The sequence below is a fragment of the Dipodomys spectabilis genome, unplaced genomic scaffold (genome assembly GCF_019054845.1).
Source record: "Dipodomys spectabilis isolate Male_0828 unplaced genomic scaffold, ASM1905484v1 ptg000052l, whole genome shotgun sequence".
Classification (NCBI taxonomy): Eukaryota; Metazoa; Chordata; class Mammalia; order Rodentia; family Heteromyidae; genus Dipodomys; species Dipodomys spectabilis.
The window spans coordinates 2,249,570-2,273,322 of NW_024870729.1; the positions used below are offsets into that span (position 1 = coordinate 2,249,570).

The following is a 23,753-nucleotide window of genomic DNA, read 5'->3' on the forward strand; positions in this document are numbered from 1 at the left end:
TCCTTTTTTTGTGTGACCAAACTTATTAGATCATCTTACCAAACAGAATTTGGAAAGGAATTATCAAGAATATGCAAAGCCTTAGTGTTGGTTGTCAGATTTATACTTTTCTCTTCCCTAAAGTCTGTCCCACTCCATCACTAACCTTGACCTCTTGTATGCGCTAGTGACAGCTTTCTGATGTTGCTGACATCTGCCTACCCTACACAGTTTCACAACAGAACAGAGCTATTTTCTTTGCAATGATCTTCCACAATCCTGTCAAATTTTAAATATATATGTTGAAAGGAAAATAGACAATTTACCAAGAGAAATTGGACATTTATCGTAACTGCTTATTCTGAACAATTTATATAAATAATGCTACTTCCAATTGCAGAGAGTCTTTTTTTCCATGTATGCTCTTTGTGAGGACACACAGATCATTGTATTTTTTCCCTTCAAAGTCATTTCAGTATTCAGATAAAACCATGTGTTCTCCAGGTGACATTTTAATGCCTTAGTATCCTGGGTACAATTCATTCTAGACAAATATTAATTATTTACATATATGATGCTAGGACGTTTTCATCAAAGGCATATAGTTCAGTTTAGAGACCTATTGGTCTAAAGGTCTATCATTTACATGTTTTGTTATATGTCTAAAGCAAAGACATTCAGAGTGGCATTCATTAATAAAATAAATTCATAATTTTTTAGAAAAATGAAAATGAAAAATGAAAGCATGTTAAGTCATTATATCATTCATTCATTTATTAACTAGTGATAGGTTTTTCTCTATAGTGTGGCACCCAAATTCCTTGGCTCAAGTGATCTTCTTGCTTCAGCTTGAGTAGTTGAGACTGGAGATGTATGCCATTCTACCCAGCCTGGCTTATTTATTTATTTAGATTTAAAGCCCTTCTTGGGGCAAAAAATGTAATATTTTGTTTTTTTTTCATTTGGCATATAACTATTCATAGTGTTGTTATTTAACATCACTGTTAGCATTCAGAGGTGCTTTAGAAGCATATTCACCTGGCTACAATGTGCCATCTTTTGTAGAGTCCCCTATTCTATATGTTTCTGGTTTGTCTCTTTACTCTCAGTTCAGCACTTACTGCTCTCATGTGAGTACAGCTTTTTCTGTAGACATCACTTTCCTGAGGTTGAGGGTGGGGAGAACTGAGGTGACTTCAGTCTAGGTCTGGGTCTCCTCAGCGTTTGCTCCTGCCCAGGGGCTAGGTAGCTCCCACTCTCCTCTACTTTACCCTTTCCTCCAACAGCTTGTCCTGTGGGCTTCAGAAAAGACATTACACAGCTTCCAAGCAACCTCAACCAGCTTCCACAATTCATTAAGGTCAAAATGCCCTGGTATAGATGGTGGGGGGAAGAGTATTCTGAGAGAGAGAGAGAGAGAGAGAGACAGACAGACAGACAGACAGACAGACAGACAGAGACAGAGAGAGACAGAGAGAGAGAGATAGAGAGAGAGAGAGTGACAGAGAAAGAGACAGAGACAGAGAGAGGGAGGAAGAGAATAAAGAGAGGGGGAGAAGAAGAGAAACAGTAAGATGGGCAGACAGGCACTTCCCATTGGCTTTGCTTTCCTAATGGGACCTGGTAGATACAATGCCCCTGTACTGATGTTTTCTCCTGCCTCTTTTTCTACCTTGCAGGGAGAGGGAGGAAGGGTAGGAGAGGAACATCTACTCTCTAGCCTTTGCTTTCACTCATTACCACTCGAACCACAGCTCTACTTCCATCTTTTTGGTAGTTAGTTGGACATTAAGAGTCTTATTAATTTTCTTGCTCTGGGCTGGCTTTGAACCACAATCCTTAGATCTGAGCCTCCTCAGTAGTTAGGATTACAGGTGTGAGCCACTGGCACCTGGCTTCAAATCTCTATTTTAAGCTCTGGCTTGAATTTGCACATGAAGTTTGTTTTCTAACTAGTTTTAGGACATGCCTACCTGAAATAGTACCATACCTTAAAGGCAGTATGTCTAAAAGCTGACTTACTGTCAATTTATGGAAGCATCTGGCAGTTTTTAACTACATTCCTTCCATCTGGAGACTGGCAGGCTCCTGTAAGCATCCTCTCATCACCTTATGAGCTATAGCCATTGGAGAATTCCTCAGTTTGAGGGTCAGCAGGAGCCTAGAGGAATGCATCAGATGGCACTCTTGACAGTACCTGTTTACTCCCAACGGAAAGCACTCTTTTATGAAATTGCACATACTCTTTGTTTTAAGAGAATTTTCTCATCCACAACATTTTTGTGTGTGTGCTATCCAGTTGCAGGTCACCCTTGGCATCCTCCCTGCCTGGGGTCACCTTCCCTCACACGGGATACGGGAAAGGAGCAGCCGTTGCAATCCTCAGTGTCAGACTCTCACAACCCTCCTTCCTCAGGGAGAAATGAACACCCACTTTCTAATTTTATCATCTTCCTACTGGACTTTCTGGTATTCATCCCTCCTCTGTAACGTCCTTCAACCATTCTTCTTCCTTAGAAGAAAAATCTGGCTTAAGAAAGAAGTACAATCAGAAAGACTCAAAAGGCTGCTTTTCACTTTGTTCAAGTTTTGTTTCCAAGCATTAAGTGTGTCATATAGTTGTTGCCACTGCTGTTTTCCAAATGTCCGATGTGTGCTATAACTAGAAATCAAAAAATTAAAACAAAGTATCAGTCAACCATCAAAAACAAGAGAAAGAAGCACAAATTAAATCATTAGGAGATAAGGTGTTAATTTCTCTTTCTCTTCTCTTCGTGTGTGTGTGTGTGTGTGTTTGTGTGTGTGTGTGTGTGTGTATGTGTGTGTGCATGGACACATGAACATACCTATTTATGCCTCGTGTTCACACTCTACACACTCTCCTTGAATATCACATCTATTTCCATATTGCTCACCAACTTCTAGAAGCTGATGATTCCCAAGTCTGAATCTCTGGCTCTCAACTATTTTCTGAACTCTTCACACATAAACCTAATGATTCACTGGCATCTCTGAGTATTTCTGGGCTCTTCAAACTTAACTCTTTCCTAGCTAAATCCTCTATACAGGTTAGTCTTATTCTAACATCTTGCTTACATTTTTCACATCTGCATTTATTTCTCCCTTCCTCTAATTCATTTATGTTTACGTAAATCCACATTTAAATGACCTTTAATGATTGTTTTCTTTTAATTTAGTCTCCTCACCTAGATTACAGGTTCCTTGAAGGCAGAAGAACCACACTCAGCTTTGGCTATATTCTCACACTAATGGAAACTTAGGCAGACACACAGTAAATACACAGAATTAAAATGAATTGTTTTCAAATATCAGGTATCTAGCAAGAGAAGAACATGCCAAGAAAGTACAACTACATCTGCTATCTAATTCAAAAGTAACGGAGGCAATTCATCTTCCTTTAGCACTACTAGTAAGAGAAACAATGTTAAATGTGAAAAAAGATAAGAAAGAGAAATGCTTCTAAATAAGATTTTAGAATTTAAATCAGAACTATGTCTTAAGAAATGATTCCACATGCTGAATTCTGCCTGACTCTTTAATGTATTTCTCTTTATCTCCAACTATAGAGAAGACTAGTAGATTTGAAGGCATAATAAAATGACATGATTTATCACACTACATGGGCTTTGTCCTTAAAAGTAAGTGTCAATGACTCTGAAAACTAGTCTAGAAATTGGGAATGTAGAAGGAGAATAGGAAGAAGCAGGAAGAGGCAATTCCAGCTCCTACTTTTGCTCCCCAGGGCCAGGTATCCTTTAAGAGCAACCACTAACTTCCACCCAGTGACCCTGACAGACACATCTCTTCACTGTGCTATCTCAGGCCTTCTCAGACTCTTACATGCAATAACTGCTGTCTACTTGCCTTTGTCAAATTACAAAACACAATGAATCTACTAATACCCTTGCCTCAACTCAACAGTATGTAATGAGTGGGCCATATCAACTACTCCCATTCCAGAATACTTAAGCTTTTGCATTACGAACACCAAGCCAGAGAAGCCACAGAAATCATATGGCATAAAAGTACAACAGCAAGGGAACCTAGACATACATTTGTGCAGAAGATAATGCTTCATCCATTGAGCTTTGTGTCTGAAACTTCTCAGTAAGTTTATACTAGACTGAATCAGGTATATCTTTAGGCTTGCCTGGCTCTGAAGCAAACATGCCACAGCATCCCCTTCCATTTCAGCCTCATCTTTCTTGCTTTGTATATCCCTGTATGGTACCCTTTACATTTTGCCTCAACTTCTCACAGAGAACATTCTGATATTTTCCACTTACGCCTCTTGCTGTGCAATCATCCCTACATGGAACATGCATGAGAAAGTAGACAAAAGCACATTTTTTTCTATCATTGGATAAAATTTTGAGAATTACTTAGTGGAGTGTATGGGGAGGAGTGGATGACTTTGAAAGAAGAAAGTAATTCCCTGAAAGCTCATCTTATGGCAGGTGCAGTGTTACAACCTGCTCCATCCTTTTCTGGAAATGGAAAAATGGCTCATGATTAGCAGAAAAGATTTTGCATGGTATTCAATGTCTTTAGTCATTCACACTGTCTATTGGCCCCTCCCCTAATTAAACAGTTGAGAAAAGAAAAACTATTAATTGTTGAACATCCATTGTGGGCACAGGATGAGATATTCTAACAAAAGATCCAGGAATAATCTGACTTTGAAGTTAAAAGTAAAACCACCTGCACAGACAGTAGAAATTCTGCATTGAACAATAAAGCTCTTTTGTGTTAACAAAATCTAGGTTCCAGTCTTACTCTTCTATCTGTATACTATCATTTCCAGTCAGTTCCTTAAATGATATCAGACAAAGTATTAGAAAAAAAGGAGAAAGAATAACTCAAGTGATTTTTAACAGAAGTTGGCCAGATAAACATATCTAATTGCCTTATTTTTATTGTGAAAATACCGTACAGAGTCTAATTACCTTTTTCTAATCACAAATATCACTTATTCTGATCAGAATCTTCATTGCTTGTTTATTCTCTTATTTTAATAGTGATAAGACATATAATCAGGTGTCAAAAGATTTAAACTCTCATGGTTAAGCAGTGAAGGCTTTTCAAAGAAGATGACAAAAAAGTCAATTTATGAGTGAAAGTAGTAAATTCCTTTGGGAAAGGCCTTTGAGGTAGTATTTCTATGGCCACCTGTCAATCAAACAACAAGTGCTATCTCCCTGCTACCAGCTGGTTCATATCTGGTATCTGTTCTCTACCCTGAGGCTGCCTCTTTCCCCACTGTCTGAGTCAGATTCCAGGCCACTTTGAGCACTGAGAACTCTAGTATAGAACTGACACTTGTAGGGATGTCATCATGTTTGGGTCCATAGCAGTTCCATTGTGGTGCTGGTCCCTGGTTCCACATCTGGTAATGCTCAATTTGTTCCACAATCAACCATTATCTCTGTGAAGAATCACAGCACACTTTTCTATAATTTTAATAGACCCAAGAATTGGATGATCTTTTTCTTTCATTTTAAGCTTAATCTAAGTAACTGAATGGGCATTTCAAGGACCAGAAGTGCAATTCAGTGATTTGGTATTGTCTATTAAGTGATTTGGTATTATCTTCTAAGGAAATTAGAACTTAGCATTTACTGGCTCGCTTAGTAAATATTTTCTAAATTATTGAGACAATCAGTGAACGTTCTGGTGTTCCTTTGCTGTGATATGTAGGCTCCCTGAAAATATACAGATCAACCAGCTCCAAATTCACTATGGAAATACTACTTTTTGCTCCACAAGGTTGACTAGCTTCTTTTTTTTCCAGAATAGTTATAAGATTTATTATAACATTATACTTAAATGGTTTACAAACCTATCTTGCAACTAAACTTTCTTACCTATTTTTTCTCACCTATATTTTAATTCAAAAATTTTTAAGAAAAATTTTTATTGTAAAAATAGTGTACAGAGGAGTTACAGTTACATGAGTAAGGTAATGAGTGTATTTCCTATTGAGCATTGTTACCTCCTCATTTGTTTTTCCCCTACCATCCCTTCCTTCCCACCTCCTGAACTCCTCCCTCCCTCCGTCCCCCACTAGCTTCTTGATAATGAGTTAGGTTTGAAATAAAAGCTGCTTTTCAAATGTTTATATGTAATAAAAAACTGACACCTCTTTCACTGTGTTAATGTATTTTTGACATGTTGATATAAGAATCTAACTTCCATTCTATCACTTACAAAGGACCAACTGATACTATTCATTCCACTCACAGAGATGATGAATCTTCAAGTTACACTTACTCCTGATTTCTTCTTACCATGCAAGGTACAATTTACTTTTTGGACTCTTACATGATACAGAATAGTAAAATTATGATATTTGATTCCAAGACTAAGAAATTGAAACTTTTGTCAACTGACTTCACAATTTTCTGGTAGGGAAACTTCTGAAAAATCTCAATCTCCTTCTACACAGTTTCCTTGAATAGGAATATATTAATCTAAAGATGGATATCAACCCAACAAGAACCATCTACACAGAGATTTAAGATTAGCATGCTAATATTGACCCTTAAAAACAACTAGATTCTAACTTAGTAAGCTGTCTGCCTATGAGAATCTGAGCTACTAGTAAATTTATTTTATTTAGCTCTATAAAGATGCCAGAAAACAAGATCTATTATTTCAACTGCATTCATTACCAGGGAAATAAAATCAGAGATCTAAAATTCATCTATTGAAGGTATTTAAAATTTTTTTTTAGAACAGCAATAAGTTGAGTGGTGATGGTCTTGGAAATCAAAGGGTAAGGTGCACATGTTATCCTGTTGGGTGTCTTTAAAAGGAAAGACACTTACATAAGGAAGAGAAAAGAAAGACATCTCTGGAGAGAACAATAGCACCAGAGGATGTAGATAGAACTTTGAACTCACCATGTCCTAGAGCTTGAAATATCACCAACACAGCTGAAAGCTAACTTCACGGTTTTGATGCATATTTGACTACTCAACATGAAATGGACCAAAATTTTTCTGAACTCTTAAAGCTATTTAAAAAAATCATATATATCTTGTATGCTGTTAAGAATTACTAAGGGCATTTGGGGCTGGGAAGGTGGCTCAGTGGTAGAGTGCTTGCCTTGCATGCATGAGGCTCTGGGTTTGATTCCTCAGCAGCACATAAGCAGAAAAAACCTAAAGTGGCACTATGGCTCAAGTGGTAGAGTACTAGACCTTGAGCTGAAGAGCTGAGGGACAGTGCCCAGGCCCAGGGTTCAGGCTCCATGACAAACAAAAACAAACAAAAGAGAATTACTGAAGGCATCATTTATATATAGTGATGTTAACAGAAATTATAGTATGACATAAATCCAGGTTCTGGACTCCCTTAGTGCAATTCAGAATGGAATAAATAGATAATATTATTTCAAAGAAGATTTTTAAACTCTTTAAAACATTCATTATTAAGTTATAATGAATAACAGTAGTTAATATTAAGTCATTTCTCCATGTATAAACATCATTTGTTTTCTTTAAAAAGAAAAAAATCTTTCTAATTGTGAGAAAAATACAGCATTTAACAAATGTTGACTGCTCAGTTAGATTTAATGTTAGTGTTAAGATTATCCAAAATCTAGTAAAAAAAAATTCCAAAATAGGAAGATGAAGTGCTTTTTACTGGTGAGAGGAAAAAATGCAAATATCGAAAACTGAACTTAGAGAATGAGAATGGTTAAGGAACTCCACCTGGGAAGTCGCACAGCCTACCAGGGAGATGATTTCAGGAAATTGACCAAGGAACATAGAAGCACAAATCTTTTCTTTATTTTCAAAGTTTACAATAAAATATCGGGAGAATAATATGCTAATTATACATGGTTGGCAGTAACACTGGTAATCAAGGAGATAAATAAAGTGGGGAGGTGAGTAAGTGAGGAATTAGGGTATGGAAGTATTCAGAATACACACTTTCCGATAGTGTAGGATGAGATATCAAAATTGAAACTGTTGTACAACTGTTGTACAAAACAACAAAACAAAACTGTTGTACAAAAAGCTGGGAACGTGGCTCAGTGGGAGAGTGCTTGCCTCCCATGCATGAGGCCCTGAGTGCTACTCCTTAGCACCACATAAACTGAAAAGGCCACAAGTGACACTGTGGCTCAAGTGGTAGAGTGCTAGTCTTGAGCTGAAGAGCTCAGGGACAGTGCTCAGGCCCAGAGTTCAAGCCCCACGACCAACAAAAAGAAAACAAAACAAAAACAAGGTATAAGGCTACAAGATAGATAGAATGAGAATTGCTTTGGTGATCTGTTACTCTTTATATCCCACTGCCTGGTTAAAATCAGGATGTACCCTAAGCATGGTGGAAATTGTATGTGAGAATCTAGAGTCCTTCTCATCCTTACCCTGGATGAGATATTAAGAGAATAAAAAATAAAAGAATGAAGAATTCTGGATAATATCACACTCTTAGAGAAAAAGAAGTATTATGGGCTATTTTAACACTCAAATACCCATTCTTTATGGCTCATTTCTAGTTAATTGACCCAGAATAATAATTAAAGCTCCATGGCAAGTTCTGCCAAAGTTAACAGTTAAAAGTAAACAGTTAAGTATTTTTGTAAGTGTTCTTAAAATTTAATCCTGAACATAGTGAGTTTTTACAAGCAATATTTTTCTTTTCCCTTTTTTTTCTGCCCGTCTTGGGGATTTATCTTGGAGCCTGGGCATTGTCCTTGAGCTTTTGTGCTCAAAGCTAGTACTCTATCACTTGAGCCATGGCTCCAGGTCTGGATTTTTGGTAGTTAGTTGGGCATAAGGATCTCATGGACTTTCCTGCCTGCGCTGGCTTCAAACCATGATCACATCCTCATATCTCAGCCTGCTGAGTAGTTAAGATTACAGGATACATGAGTCCCTAGTTTGACAAACTTTTTGTTATATGTTTACATGTTTTATGGGCATGGGTCAACATGCTTAGTCACAGTGAGTAGACTGCAGTCAGTACTGACCTGCTGTCCCACTCCCAAGGGGCTTTCATGTACTTACCACCACCAAAATCTTTCCTGACAGCCTCAACTGTGTGCAATGACTCCCCACTCTTAAATCTAACATGGGTTTGTGTGCCTCTTCTGTTTATCATATGTTGATTTTATTGGAATTACTGAACTGCTTGTTCCACCATTAGATTATAAACTTGTAGAGAGCTAAAATTCTCTGTTTTACCTTCTATTGGCCCAGGGCCTGTTTTAGTATCTCCTACAAATTCATCCAGTTATTCAAATCCTTACCCTCTCCATGCCATGGCCATAAATATGCCATTGTGAAAGGACTCAGATAGCTGACAGAAATTACATTAAGTAACACAATCAAAGGCGGGTTTCTAAGCACATCTCACTTCCTAATGAAAACTGATAAAAAAAATTAACTGGTGTCCTTCATTTATTAATTAGGTTTTCTGACATTTGTGTTCCACAATAACTTTTAAGAGATTAACCAAATGCCAGAAAATTCAATATTTTATAAAAAGTTTTTGTAAAAGTCAGTGGCAGTTCAAGATAGTTTAAGAGTGGACATATTCTAAAAATGTTTTTGTGACTTTAACTAAGTATCACTATTCCACAATACTGTGAAATATATGAAAGTGATGTAATCACCTAATCTCAATAAAATTTTTTTAAAAAGTGTGCAATTATTTTAATTGCACAAAGCTATGGAATACATGTGTGTCAATCTACAACATGTATACAGAGGATTATGTTCAAATCAGAATAGTCAATTTTCAACTCCTTAAACTCTACAGTAAGTTTTTAGTTAGCACATAATGATTGTGTATATTTTGATGAAATGTATCAGAAGGATATACTTAGAAACTTCCTTGCCACCTTCTTACTTATGTCTGTTCCCTTCAGAAACCAGAACCTGAGCTCTGTAACTATAACATGAAATAATGATAAAATGAGTTCCTTTCTCCTCTTCCTCTCTAAACACTTAACTTTACCCCTTTGCAGTAAATCACAGCCATTAAAGGCCCTTTTTTCTTATATTCAAGTTCAGATTAAAGAGGCCTTTAGCGTGTCATTCCATATGCTTGAGCCAGCTGGATCTAACTGAAGGGTTGGTCAGCTTTGAGCCAGTCAACAATAAAGAAATAAACACTGAAAAGATTGTATATACACTCTTTACCTAGATGAAAGTTATTATAAAGTAAAGACTCCAAACCTTTCAAGTTATTAGAGAATGTTAGACCTAATGTGGACCTTGACTACACTGTATGCATCCACTCAGATTTCAAAGGAGCTACTGATGCTCAGTGAGGGACATGTTCTGTCCAAAGCCACAGGGAAAGAAATAACTACTAATACATGTAAACATGCGAACGAATCTTAGAAACATAACGTTGAGTGACAGAAGCCAGGCAGAAAAGAGTGAATACCATATTTTCCATTGAATTCTAGAACAGACAAAACTAAATTATGTTGGTAGATATAAAAAAGGTAGGGTAGGCCAAAAAAGGCTCTCAGGGAACCTATGGTAGCTATAAAAATCTTACTTCTTGACTGAGCAGGGGGTTCCATAGTAGGAAGTACTTTCTAAAACCATCCAATTGATTGCCTAAATCTCTGTATTTCATTGTGTTTAAATTTCATCTCAAATGATTTGTTTAAAAATAAATTTCAGGGAGGTGGGGAGGAAAGGGATGGTAGGGGAAATATAAAGGAGAGTGTAACAATGCTCGATAGGAAATGGACTCATTACCTTGCTCACGTAATTGTAACCCCTCTGTACAGTATCTTTACAATAAAAAATATATATTAAAATAAATTTCAAAGTTGTTCAGAAAGTCTAGTTATCTGCTTGCCGAGCCAGCACTCTTTGGTTCTACCACTCTCTTGGTTCTTTTTTTATCGTTGCAAATGGACTTCTCTAAATCAAGTCAGGAATGGCCTGGCACCCTTGCTGACTGGTTCTGGATAACTCTAGGAAGCCACATCACACCAAACATGAGAGGTATTCTAAGAGGCCTAATGCTTAAATCTTCAATATGAAACTTTCAGCTCAGAACCATTCTGGAAGCAGTTATGATTCATGCAAATTTCAAACAAGACAAATAATGATTACAAATCCCTCAAGAAAAAATGCAGGGAGAAAATTAATGAGCTAAGGAATATTAGGTGTCATTGGTAATTCTAGAAGCAATATGAAAAAGTGAAAGAGTCTCTCATTTAGTTCTTTTCACATCCACTGAAGGCCTATTCTAGGCACATACTGTAATTATACTAGGTATGGCATATATAGAAAAAGTGTTCAAGTTGCTAAAATGTCTGTGTATTAGTGCCATATATAGATAGATATGTGTTGTTTTGTTTTTAAATTGTGGCATCTCTGAAACTATTTTCTCTACAGGCAACTATTGTTTCCATTATCTGGGAATTAAAGACAGGGCTGAATAGTAGACAGTCATTGACCTACAGGACCTGCTGCAGTCTAAACCTGCTGCTGTAATGGGCATTTTATTTATGCCATCTCAGATACCTTTGGTTGGAAAGACAGGGAACCCAAACAGAAGGCAATTTTCTGAGAGTAGAACTGTTATTCACAGCTAGTATCATAAAATAAACAAGCAAAGAATATCCTTGAATTTCAGGATTTATTCTGAGCTTTTCCAAGCAGCTTACTATTTACACTCTTTTTTCCAATACTTCCTTCACTTTGACATCTCAAAATTTTACTTATATATGTTTGTAGAAAAATTGTTCTTGAAGACAAAATACAAGGAGAATACCAAATTTCCAGAGTCAGTGGATTTTTGGTTAATGCCAGTAAACCATGAGCCCTTTGTCATGGGAGTTCATACCACTTAAAGAGAAATACAGAAAAAGCAAAGGATGTAACTATTCATGGTTTCTTCTCAAGGGAAGATGTGGATTTAAAATTTGCTCCTACTTTTTGGTCAGTCTGGCTGATTCTCTTAGACACTCATGCTTCATTTTCAGCCAAGTGAATTATCAAAGTAAGTAATGATAACTTTTATATCCTTTACTTCTAGGTAATATAATGTCCTGAGGCCCAATATGTTCCCTAAGCTCAAATTTAAGTGCATTAAGTGAGAATTGTTCATTACTCTGTGATATACACTCATGTGCTTTCAAATTTCATTTTAATCATTTATACTAATTGACAGACTAGATCCCCCAGAAGCGTTGAAATGTCTGCTAATGGGCAATTGCTTTATATGTTGGTGTGAGCATTTGCATTTCTAAACTTTCAATCACATTAGATGGCTAATAATTCTCTTGCTATTTAACAGTGAAGAGAAATTTAACTGTCATTATGCTGTTGGTGACAGTTGCCAAAAAGGAAGAGTTGGTATCTATATTACTAAAACTAGCAAAGAACAACATGAATATACTAGTCTTATTAAGTAATGTAATAATATTAACAACCATAATGGGCAGATAACTTGACTTTTGCTCTTGGCTGTGCAGTCAATTATTTTTAGAGCCTCAGATAAGTCACTTAATTTCTCTGAGATTCTGTTTTTTAACCTATAAAATGGAGATGAGGACATCTGGTCAGCTGCAGGGATACTGTGCACTTTAGATAGAATGTCTACAAAACATTTTCTTAGTTGTTTTCCAGACATGCAGGCTCCATTCTATCATCTATGGTGGCATCGTCACCATCATCACACCCATCACTAGGACAAAGTGAAGGGCAGTCTAGGAAAATGTGTCTGGAAGATTACTTGTGGAACAAGGCAAGCCGATTTTACAATGTGTTACTCTCTTAGGCTGCCATTAAAAAACCAGTATCACAGACGTAGCTTCAAATAACAAAAATGTATTCTTGCAGGAAGAAGAAATTCAGATTTCACTCATCTGAAATCAAAGTGTCATCTGGTCCTACTCCCTCCAAAATCCTGAGGGTAGAACTCTTCTTTGACATTCCCAGATCCTGTGGGCTTTGGTATCTTTGGATTGGGAAACACAGATTCAGAATTTGTCTTTGTCTACAAAAAGGCCTTCTCCTTTGCATGGGAAAATTTCTTTTTCATTATATAGAACAGGTTTTGAATGTAAACATCCATCCTCCTCTCCATCCAGGATGACATCCTCTAGAGTACTAAATGATGTCTGCAAAGATCCTATGCAAATGGAGATCATATTCTGAGGTTTTGGGTTCACATGAATTTCAGAGACATTGAATAACCTGCTACACACACCAACTTGCAGCTTTAGTAACATGGTAAGGTTGTCTGAGAACTTGTTTGGAGAAGAATTTTAAGGCTGAATTTTGTTCAATAAGAAAAGTTCCAGCAGTACAGCAAGGACATGGAGTCCGGGTACCCATTTGCATGGTCTTGTCTTCATTTATCATGGATCATGAGGAAATAAAGACCTGAAGACTCAATGTCTAGGGTCACTTAGTGACAAAGTTCATTAGGGATAAAATCTCCTGATTCACATTTCAGTGCTGCTTACACTACATAATTTGATAGTCTTTCAATTATTGCAATACTTCTCTAGATAGTCTTAATATAAATACAAGTGTAAAACTTGGAAAACAAGTGATAGTTAAATATTTATGTTCATTTAAATGGTTAGATGAGGAGAATTAAGTCCATTTGACTGATTTTTATTTCCAGCTATGCAACTGAAATCAGCTTAATCTTAAAGCTGAAAAACACACACATATTGTTGAGTTTAAATAAGCAATGTGTGAAACTTCAGCAAATATTGAAGTGTTAGTTTGGCTGATGGAGTGTTTGCTAATATCAGAAAGAATACACTTTAAACAAAAGGAAGTGTTACTAGGGACAGCAAAGGACATATCAAAGTAACAGAAAGGTTCATTTGAAAAGGTCCAATTCACTAAGAATATATAGAATCCTAAATTTGTAAGTATCTAATAATGCACTTTAAAAATATATAAAAAATGTAAAGAATTAAAAAGGTAGATGAGGAAATTTATACCCACAACTCAAAGTTGTTGTTTTTTTTTAACCACCAAGCTTCTCTCAAGTGTTAGAAGAAAAATAATGAGGAAATGACATACAAGATTTAAACTAGATTAAACTTTATACTAGATTAAACCTAAACTAGATTAATCTTTATTTGTATTTAGGGCAACTTACTCAAATGATCTTTTCTTCAATTGAACATGGAATATTATTAGAAGAAACCATTTGCTTTCCACATAGAGCAATTGTTTATAAATTTCCAAGGTCATTTAGACTATATTCTCTGATGCCATTGGATTCAGAAACAAATTAACCATAAAATGCTTTTGCAGAAGAGTCCTATATACATATGTATACACATACCATATGTGTGTATATATGTATATATACATATATGTGTGTATGTATACATATATATTTGGATATTTGTGCAGGTCCTGGACCTTGAACTCAGGCTTGGATGCTGTCCCTGAGCTTTTTTGACAAGGCAGTGCTGTAACACTTGAGCCACACCTCCACGTCCAGCTTTTTGGTGGTTAATTAGAGATAAGAGTTTCAGGACTTTCCTGTCTGGGCTGGCTTAAAACTGATCCTCAGATCTCAGCCTCCTGAGTAGTTAGGATTACAGGTATGAGTCACTAGTGCCTGGTAACAACACATTTTTAAATGCAGGTAGAATAGGTAAGTTCATTGTAAAATACCATACTATAATTAATATAACAAGAAATATATGTAATGAGTAGCATTTTATTAGGGAAATTATTTTCTAATAAAAAAATCTTCCCAAATTATAAACCTCTAAATTTAGATAGCTTCACTCATGAATTTGTTTGAAATTTAAGAAAAATAACACTATTCTACCATGAATACATATAAGATTTAAAACAGAGTGAAAATCTCTCAACCTGTTGAAAAAGATCAGTATAATTTTGATACCCAATCTTATAAGAACATTCGAAGAAAGAAAACTTAAGGCATATTTTATCTCATAAACCAAAGCACACACACACACAATATAGACAGAGAGGGGGAAGAGAGAGAGAGAGAGGAAGATCCTTAGCAAGTACTAAGGAATTTGTTCTAGAAATATGTAAAAACATAGTATTAAGACAAATGGGTTTTTAATGCAAAGTTGGGTTGACATTTGAAAATCCTTTAATAAAATTCAATATAAAAACTATAAAATCATGAAAACAAAAATGTGATAACATTCAGCATGTACTCATAACAAAATTAACAAACTATGAATAAAATATGAGTTTCTTACTTTGATTTTGTTAGTTATCTGAATAAATCCTGAAAGAAGCAAGCTTCAATAATGTCTGTTATTACTATTTGTATTCAACATTTTTCTAGATTATATAATAATGTAATACATAGATAAGATGTGAAAGGAAGAAATAGTCATTATTTACAAATGACATCACATTTACATAGAAAATCCTCAAATTACTTGCTAATAGAATGAATAAGTAAACTTCCCAAAGCTATTGGTTATACTTGGGAATACATTTCCTATGTTGATACTAGAAAAAAATGGTAAAAAATAAAAACTTCAAATGCCTTCATTTAAATGCTGGTTTCCTCTCGTGTTGTATAAATCTTTCATTTAAAAAAAATCTCATTTATCTTTGCATCCACAAACAGCAAATTCTTTGAAAACAAATCTAAATGAAGATGTGCCAGACTTTTGCAGAGGTAGCTATAAAATATTACGGAAAGAATTCAAAACATCAATAAATGTTTGTGAATTAGTTGATCCATTTGTGTGAAAGTTTGCTTGTGAAAGTTGACAATTTGACTGTAAAATTTATCTAGAAATACAAAGGAATGAGAATAGTAAAGAAGGTCCTGAAAATGAAAGATGGAATCTGGAAATTTACACTATTAGCTATAAAAATTTACTAAGGAGATGAAGTAATATAATAGAATAAAAAAGACGTCAGTGAGACATAATTCACAGAACACTCTGGCAAGCACATACACGTGTGTGTGTGTGTGTGTGTGTGTGTGTGTGTGTGCGCGCGCGCGCGCGTGCGCACGTACATGTATGCAAATCATCTGATCCACACAAAAGATTTATTGTTATCCTCTTTTCAATAACTGGTATTGTATCAATAGGTACTTGTTCAGGAAAACATTCTTGAATTTGCCTTTTCCATTATACTATGCATAAAATTAACATTAGATGAATCAAAGACAGGTATTTGTAACAATATAATATATAGACAGTAACATTTGTTTTAATGAAATTAAGATGATAAGAAAATCCTTAATTAGTACCCAAGTGATGTTAACCATTAAAGCGATTGGATAGTTACATATTGTACTTTTTAAAATCCTATAAACTTCTACAACTTATCATGAAAATATGGGCTTGGGAATACAGGTCAAGAGAAGGCACTTGTCTATCAAGGGTAAGATCTTGAGCTCCATTCTCAGAACATCAAAATGTAAAAAGAAATAGCTTAATTTTTATAAACAGGATAAGGACAGCCAGGCTACTCAGGAGGCTGAGATTTGAGTATCACAGTTCAAAGCCAGCCTGGGCAGTAAAGTCTGTGAGACTCTTACCTTCAATTAAGTACCAAAAAAGCTAGAAATGGTGCTGTAGCTCAAAGTGGTAGAGGAGTAAGACTAACACTGAGCACTGAAGCTCATGGACAGTGCCCAGACCCTAAGATCAAGCCTCAGAACCAACACATACAAAAAATGAAAAAATAATAAAAAACAGGAAAATGGTGCTCTCTTTTTCCAAATATATAACAGAATTCACTACTATCTTTTCTGTCTCCAGCTAGTTCATGTAATTGACTAATGTGGAGTTAAGTAGAGGCAAAAGTCAGACTCTGAAACTCTGAGGCTTAGTTTTCTCATGTAGAATAATGAGTCTAACATTTGTTTCAAAAGTAATTCTGAAGATTAACTGAGATAATAAATATGAAAATACCTAGCACAGATTTCACTATAGAAGTTTTATATGTACAGATGGATAGACAAACATTTCTCAGCAGCCCTATACAGTCTACATTGGTTATTGATTTAATATATGCCACAGAAAGGCAGCATTATCAACTTTTTTACTCATTAAGAGTAATGAATACACGTCCTCCCCAAAATTATAATTTATTGGCACAGGTATGTGTGTGTTAGTACCTTAGGCAGATATTAATTAGGTTATACATCGTACTACTTATACATTATTAATTACAAATGTAATGAAAACAGATTATTTGGGGGTCAGTATCTAACAATCAATGTAAATACTCTCACAATGAATCAGGGAAAATCTTTTCTTTTAAAGGACTAGTTTGATACAATCCTTTTGGGTGGACCCAGGTAAAGCAATGCATAGAATTGTCTTTGTCTGTCACAAGACAGCACAATACTGCAAAGAAAGCTGATGGTCAGACACACTCCAGGCTTACATTTCTTCACCTGAGCCAGACTTCCTCTGACTTTCATCTTTCTGTATCTTTGCAATACAATTTCCTTGCCTAGAATGATTCTTCTCTTATCTGACTGGAAAATTATTATTATGGTTTCTGGAAATCACATAGTTATTCTGTCAAAACCTTGACAAAGTTCCTAATATGTGATGAGAAGCATCTTAGGCACCAGGGATATGACTCTGAACATTCAGTCCAGGGCCCCTTCCTCAGAGGTTTTATCTTTGCATCAAATTCCCAAGAAAGAAAGCACACTAAGTTAAGTTGCTCCATCCTGTTCTCATCCTGGCATTATAGAACAATCTACACATTTATATTCTGTTACCCCAGCCTGCCAGGGGCCTCCACAGAAGGAAGGTCTTGGTCTACTCATCCCTTCTTTCCCAATGTACAGTTGAGAGTGTGACACACAGTAAGGACTAAATTAATGTTTTTTATATGAAACTATTCATTGTTCACAAGACCTTGAAAAATTAAATTTGTTAAAGGATTTTGTAATAAATTTTAAAATAAAACTAATTATTTTCAGGAAAATATCATCATGTTGAGACAATTTTTACTTTTGCTTATTTTGTTAGCATTTTATTAACAGCCCTAGCAGATATTTTAAAATGCTCACTGATTTTAAAAAGATTCTGAATAGATGCATAGTATAAATGGAGGTGAAACAATGCCTCATCAGCCTTTTGCATTTTAAAATCATGAGAATCTTTTCAGGAAAAATAGAACAAGCTTGCATTTAATTAGAAATTGATATGTATATAATAAATGACATAATATATCTGTTAAGTTTTTATAATAATGGACAAAAATTCACCCATGAAGTGAAAGTGATACAGGACTTTCATATAATTTGTCTTCACAATATCAAAGTTTGGCATATCTTACATATAGGAGTAACAGTGTTTACTTAAAAACAGCATAGATCTGAAAGTTTACCCAAAATCATAAAGATATATCAAGTTATATTTGGAAAAATGCATGAAACAAAATTTCGATTCTTTGAGAAACACTAGGTAGGTTCTGAGGTCTTTAGAGGCATAAATATCATAACTTAAAGAGATATAATTCCCAACTATTTATTTTGGAATAAACAACATATTAGTCATTAGTCTTGCAAAAAATCCATAGAAAACTACTGCAGAGTGAGAATCTGAAAGTACATACTTGGTCTGGTGTTTGGATCCTTTCAGGTGGGCATGATACTGTTCTATGGAGTTTAGGGACACACTGCAGATGGTACATCTGTAATTGCGCCTCAGACCTGTGGATGATAGACAGACCTGTTACTACACCCTGTTCTGAGTCAGCAGAATGGAGTCTTGAATGTCCACAATTTGAGCAACGGAGTAAAAAAGAGGATTGCTGGTATAACCCACCCATCACATTTCAGGTCTTTCTTCTAGATCCTAGCCAATAGGCCCCACAGAAGAAGTGGGAATCTGAATTTGTAGAAGCAGTCAACTACATTTCTAGATGACTGAAATTACAAGAAGATACTTCTTTGAGCTAAAGCAAAATGTTTCTGGACATTTTATAGCTCAAAGAAGCACTCTGCTTTTCCCTAAGGCACACTGACAAAGTTAGTTGTTATTTCTAAAACAGAATTTTGAAATGTCAATGAATTCTCTCCAAATCCTTTCCTTGTCTCCTGTCTAATGGTAGAATTGGAAGTACAACTTCAGACATCATTAATTTAGGTGTTTCTCCCAGGACTATCTAATAAAATATAAATAGCCAGAAAGAAGGGTAACACATCAATCAGTTTCAAATAAATCTTTATTTCCATCATGGAACCTAAAAGAAAATCTCTGCATCCACATACTTATGCATTTAATTGCTTCATTAATGCAGTATCAATTTTGGATTAGGCAATGGGAATTCCAATACAAGAAAAATGCTGTTCAGTTTCAAGGAGCCTAGTAAATTCTCCCTTCTCTTAATCATATTTACTCAGTAAGAGAAAACTAGCATTAAAAAGCAGCTTTAATCAAATAATTTTGAACATCTGGAACTTACAATGAAACACACATCTACTAGCATGTTGCTTCAAAGGAGAGAGGGAAATAAAGTTACTCCTGATCTGAAATGCTGGATTTGCTCCCTGGCTTGATCAGTTCTATGACTAAGACCTTAAAAAAGTCTCATAACTCTTTCCAAGCTGTTTCTTATCTATATAATGAGGAAAACTCTATCAACGTCACAGCAGTGTTTTAAAAACTAAGTGAATAGCTATCTTAATTTACTTAGAAGTTAAGAATAGGTATTAATTTTGCCACAAAATTATGGTTTTGACATTAAAAAGCCTGGATGTTAAACAATGGCAGCATCTCTGTCTAATTAATGCATTTTTTTCAAGGAGGCAGTTACTCTCTGATTTCTCAAAAAAGAATACAATGTACTATGATTGGAAGTGCTTACAACTTGACACCTGAGTTACTTTATGTAACTTAAACGTTTTCTGGAGGGTTCTGTTTTCTTATAGTGGAGGGCTTGCACTGAGATATATGTCACTCGTGAAAGAGGATAGTATGGAACATGAGAGCAGTATAAGTTAGCTATTGTTATGGATTACAGGATAGGTGAACTAGGTAATATAGTTATCTTCTGCACTAGCAATATTCACTAGAAAAAAAACAACCTCGTTAAACCATAGACCCATTTCTTTGATGAACATTGATGCAAAACTTCTCAACAAAATTTTGGCCAATCGACTTCAACAATTCATCCAAAAAATCATACACCATGATCAAACAGGATTCATTTCAGGGATGCAAAGCTGGTTCAATATACGCAAATCAATTAATATTATTCATCACATCAACAGGAGCAAGAATAAGAACCACATGGTTATCTCAATAGATGCAGAAAAAGCATTCGACAAGATCCAACACCCCTTTATGATGAAGGTTTTGGAAAAATTAGGAATCCATGGAACATTCCTCAATACAATAAAGGCTGTATATGACAAACCTACAGCCAGCATTATACTCAATGGTGAAAAACTAAAGCCATTTTCCTCTTAACTCAGGAACAAGACAAAGATGTCCACTCTCTCCACTTCTCTTCAATCTAGTATTAGAATGCCTAGCTACAGCAATAAGACAAGATGCAGACATAAAGGGGATCCAAATAGGGAAAGAAGAAATAAAACTCTCCCTCTTTGCAGATGACATGATCTTGTATTTAAAGAATCCCATAGACTCCACTCCCAAATTACTCAAGCTGATTCAAAACTTTGGCAAAGTAGCAGGTTATAAAATTAACCCCCAAAAATCAATGGCTTTTCTGTATGCCAACAATGAGAAAAGTGTGGCTGAAATTAGGAAAGCAACTCCATTTGTAATAGCCCCACAAAAAATAAAATACCTAGGAATTAACTTAACTAAAGAAGTGAAGGACCTCTATGATGAAAACTTTAAAATCTTGAAAAAAGAAATCAACACAGAACTTAAAAAATGGCAAAGCCTCCCATGCTCCTGGATTGGAAAGATTAACATCGTGAAAATGGCAATACTTCCCAAGGCTATCTACAAATTCAACGCAATACCTATCAAAATTCCACCCTCATTCTTCAAGGAAATAGAAGAGGCAATCCAAAAATTCATATGGAACAATAAAAGACCCTGAATAGCAAAAACGCTCCTCAACGGAAAGAACACTGCTGGAGGAATGTCAATACCAAATTTCAAACTCTACTATAAAGCCATAGTAATCAAAACAGCTTGGTATTGGCATAAGAACAGACCTCAGGACCAATGGAATAGAATTGAAAACCCAGAAATGAACCTACAGACCTATAGCCATCTAATCTTCGATAAGGGAGCTAAAACAATAGAATGGAAGAAAGACAGCCTCTTCAGTAAACGGTGCTGGCAAAATTGGTTAACTACATGTAGAAAACTGAAGCTAGATCCTTATATATCACCCTGCACCAGAATCAACTCCAAATGGATCAAAGACCTTGAAGTCAAAGCAGACACTCTGAAAACATTACAGGATGGAATAGGAGAAACCCTGGGTCTCCTCGGCTCAGGCCGAAATTTTCTGAATAGAGACCGGGAAACACAACAAATCAAAGAAAGGTTGGACAAATGGGATTGCATAAAGTTGCAGAGCTTCTGCAGGGCAAATGACATAGCTAGCAAGATCAATAGAAAGCCCACGGATTGGGAGAAGATCTTTACTAGCCATACAACAGACAAGGGTCTCATATCTAAAATATACTTGGAACTCAAAAAATTAAACCCCCCAACAACAAATCCTCAAAGAAACAACTGCCCAATAAACAAGTGGGCTAAAGACTTAAAGAGAAACTTCTCTGAAGAAGAAAGAAGGATGGCCAATAGACACATGAAGAAATGTTCAACATCCCTAGCCATAAAAGAAATGCAAATCAAAACAACATTGAGATATCACCTCACTCCAGTTAGAACGGCAAAAATCAAGAACTCTAACAACAACAGATGCTGGAGGGGATGTGGACAGAAAGGAACCTTACTTCATTGTTGGTGGGAATGTAAACTTGTTCAACCACTTTGGAAAGTATGGAGGTTCCTCAAAAGACTTCACATAGAACTCCCCTATGACCCAGCAATCCCACTTTTGGGCATTTACCCTAATGTTTACAAACAAGACCACACTAAAGCTACCAGCACAACTATGTTTATTGCAGCATTATTTACCATAGCTAAGATATGGAACCAACCCAGATGCCCCTCAGTAGATGAATGGATCAAGAAAATGTGGTATATATACACAATGGAATTCTATGCCTCCATCAGAAAGAATGACATTTCCCCATTTGTTAGGAAATGGAAAGGCTTGGAAAAAATTATATTAAGTGAAGTAAGCCAGGCCCAAAGAAACATAGGTCCCATGGTTTCCCTTATTTGCAATATCTAGTATATGTATGAGTCAAGCGGAAAAGGTCAGATAATGTGATGTTAGGAAAACGAACCCTTAAATATGTATTTTAATGTTTTTGTTTCTTTCATGCATGTGTTTCTAACGCATTTATAAGATTATTTCTTTGTTGCCTTGTATGTCCCTCCCCCACAGTGTAACCCCTGCTTTCACTATATTTGATGTCAGTATAACTTGTGGAGGAGATGGGGACAAACAAGTCGTTTAAGGATTCAGGTGGACCTGTTGCAACAATGAGAAGTACAAAATGTCATGTCAAAAATGAGCTTTACAATGTCGGTGTGGGGGGGGGGAAGGATTGGGGGGGGAGGGGGGGTGGCTGGGAAGGGAGGTGAAGTGTAAACAAAGGAGGAGGCTGCAATGCTTGGTAAGAAATGTATGCATTATCCTGCCCATGTAATTGTAAACTAACCCCTCTGTACAGTATGTCCTCAAATAAAATAAAATTAAATAAAAAAAAAGACAACCTCTTTAAAAAAAACATAGTACTATGAAAACTGGATATCCACATGTAAAAAAATTGAATCTGCGATCTCTATTCTTTTACGTTATACAAAAATAAAACCAAATGGTTCAAAGACCTTAATTTAAGACTGAACTTGTGAAACTACTATAGTAAAACAGGAAAATATCTCAGAAATGTAGAAATAGAGAATGAATTTCTGAATAGGAATCAAATTTTTCAGGAAATAGGAGCAAGAATTGGCAGATTGGTTGTGCCAAATTAAAAGGCTTCTGTTCAACCATAGAGCAAAAAGACTGTCTACAAAATGGGAGATAAAAAATTTTGCTTGATATTCATCTGACAGGGGGTTAAAATTCAGAATGCATAAAGAACTCAGAAAACTAAACAACAAAAAGCAAACAATCTAATTAATATACTGGCAATGAAACTGAACACTTCAAAGGAGAAAGTACAAAAGGCCAATAAATAAATGAAAAACTTTCTAATGTCTTTAGCCATCATGAACATGCAAATAAAAATCACATTGAGATTCCACTTTAGCTTTGTCAGAATAGTTATCATCAAGAAAACAAACAACAAAGGGGGTAAAGAAGCTGAGTACGGGGAAGGAATCCCTTATACAATGTTGGTAGAATTATAAGTGAGTTCCAGCACTGCGGAATTAAGTATGGAGTTTCCTTTGAGAACTGAAAATAGAATTTTCATATGATTCAGGCAATATCATTTTGGGTATATATCTGAAAAAGGATGACTTTCGGCTTATCCCTCTGTGTTTATTGCAGCAATATTCACTATAGCTAAATTGTAAAATAGTCTGACATGCCCATCAACAGATGAGATGTACACACAGTTCAGGTTTACTCTCCATGAAGAAGAATAAAATCATGTCATTTCTAGGAAAGTGGATGGAATGGAAGATCAGTATCTTATATGAACTCTACCAACCCAGAGAGATAAATATCACAGGTTTTCTCTCA

General features: G+C 35.7%; 1 protein-coding gene across 1 annotated transcript in view; it reads right to left on the reverse strand.

Moving 5' to 3' along the window:
* The window catches only part of Zmat4 (zinc finger matrin-type 4), a 405,652-nt gene that overhangs the window by 31,515 nt on the left and 350,384 nt on the right, over window positions 1-23,753 (reverse strand). Inside the window, exon 6 of the mRNA XM_042679476.1 lies at window positions 18,552-18,648. Within this exon, the coding sequence (XP_042535410.1) occupies window positions 18,552-18,648 (97 nt within the window). The remainder of the gene's footprint in view (window positions 1-18,551; window positions 18,649-23,753) is intronic.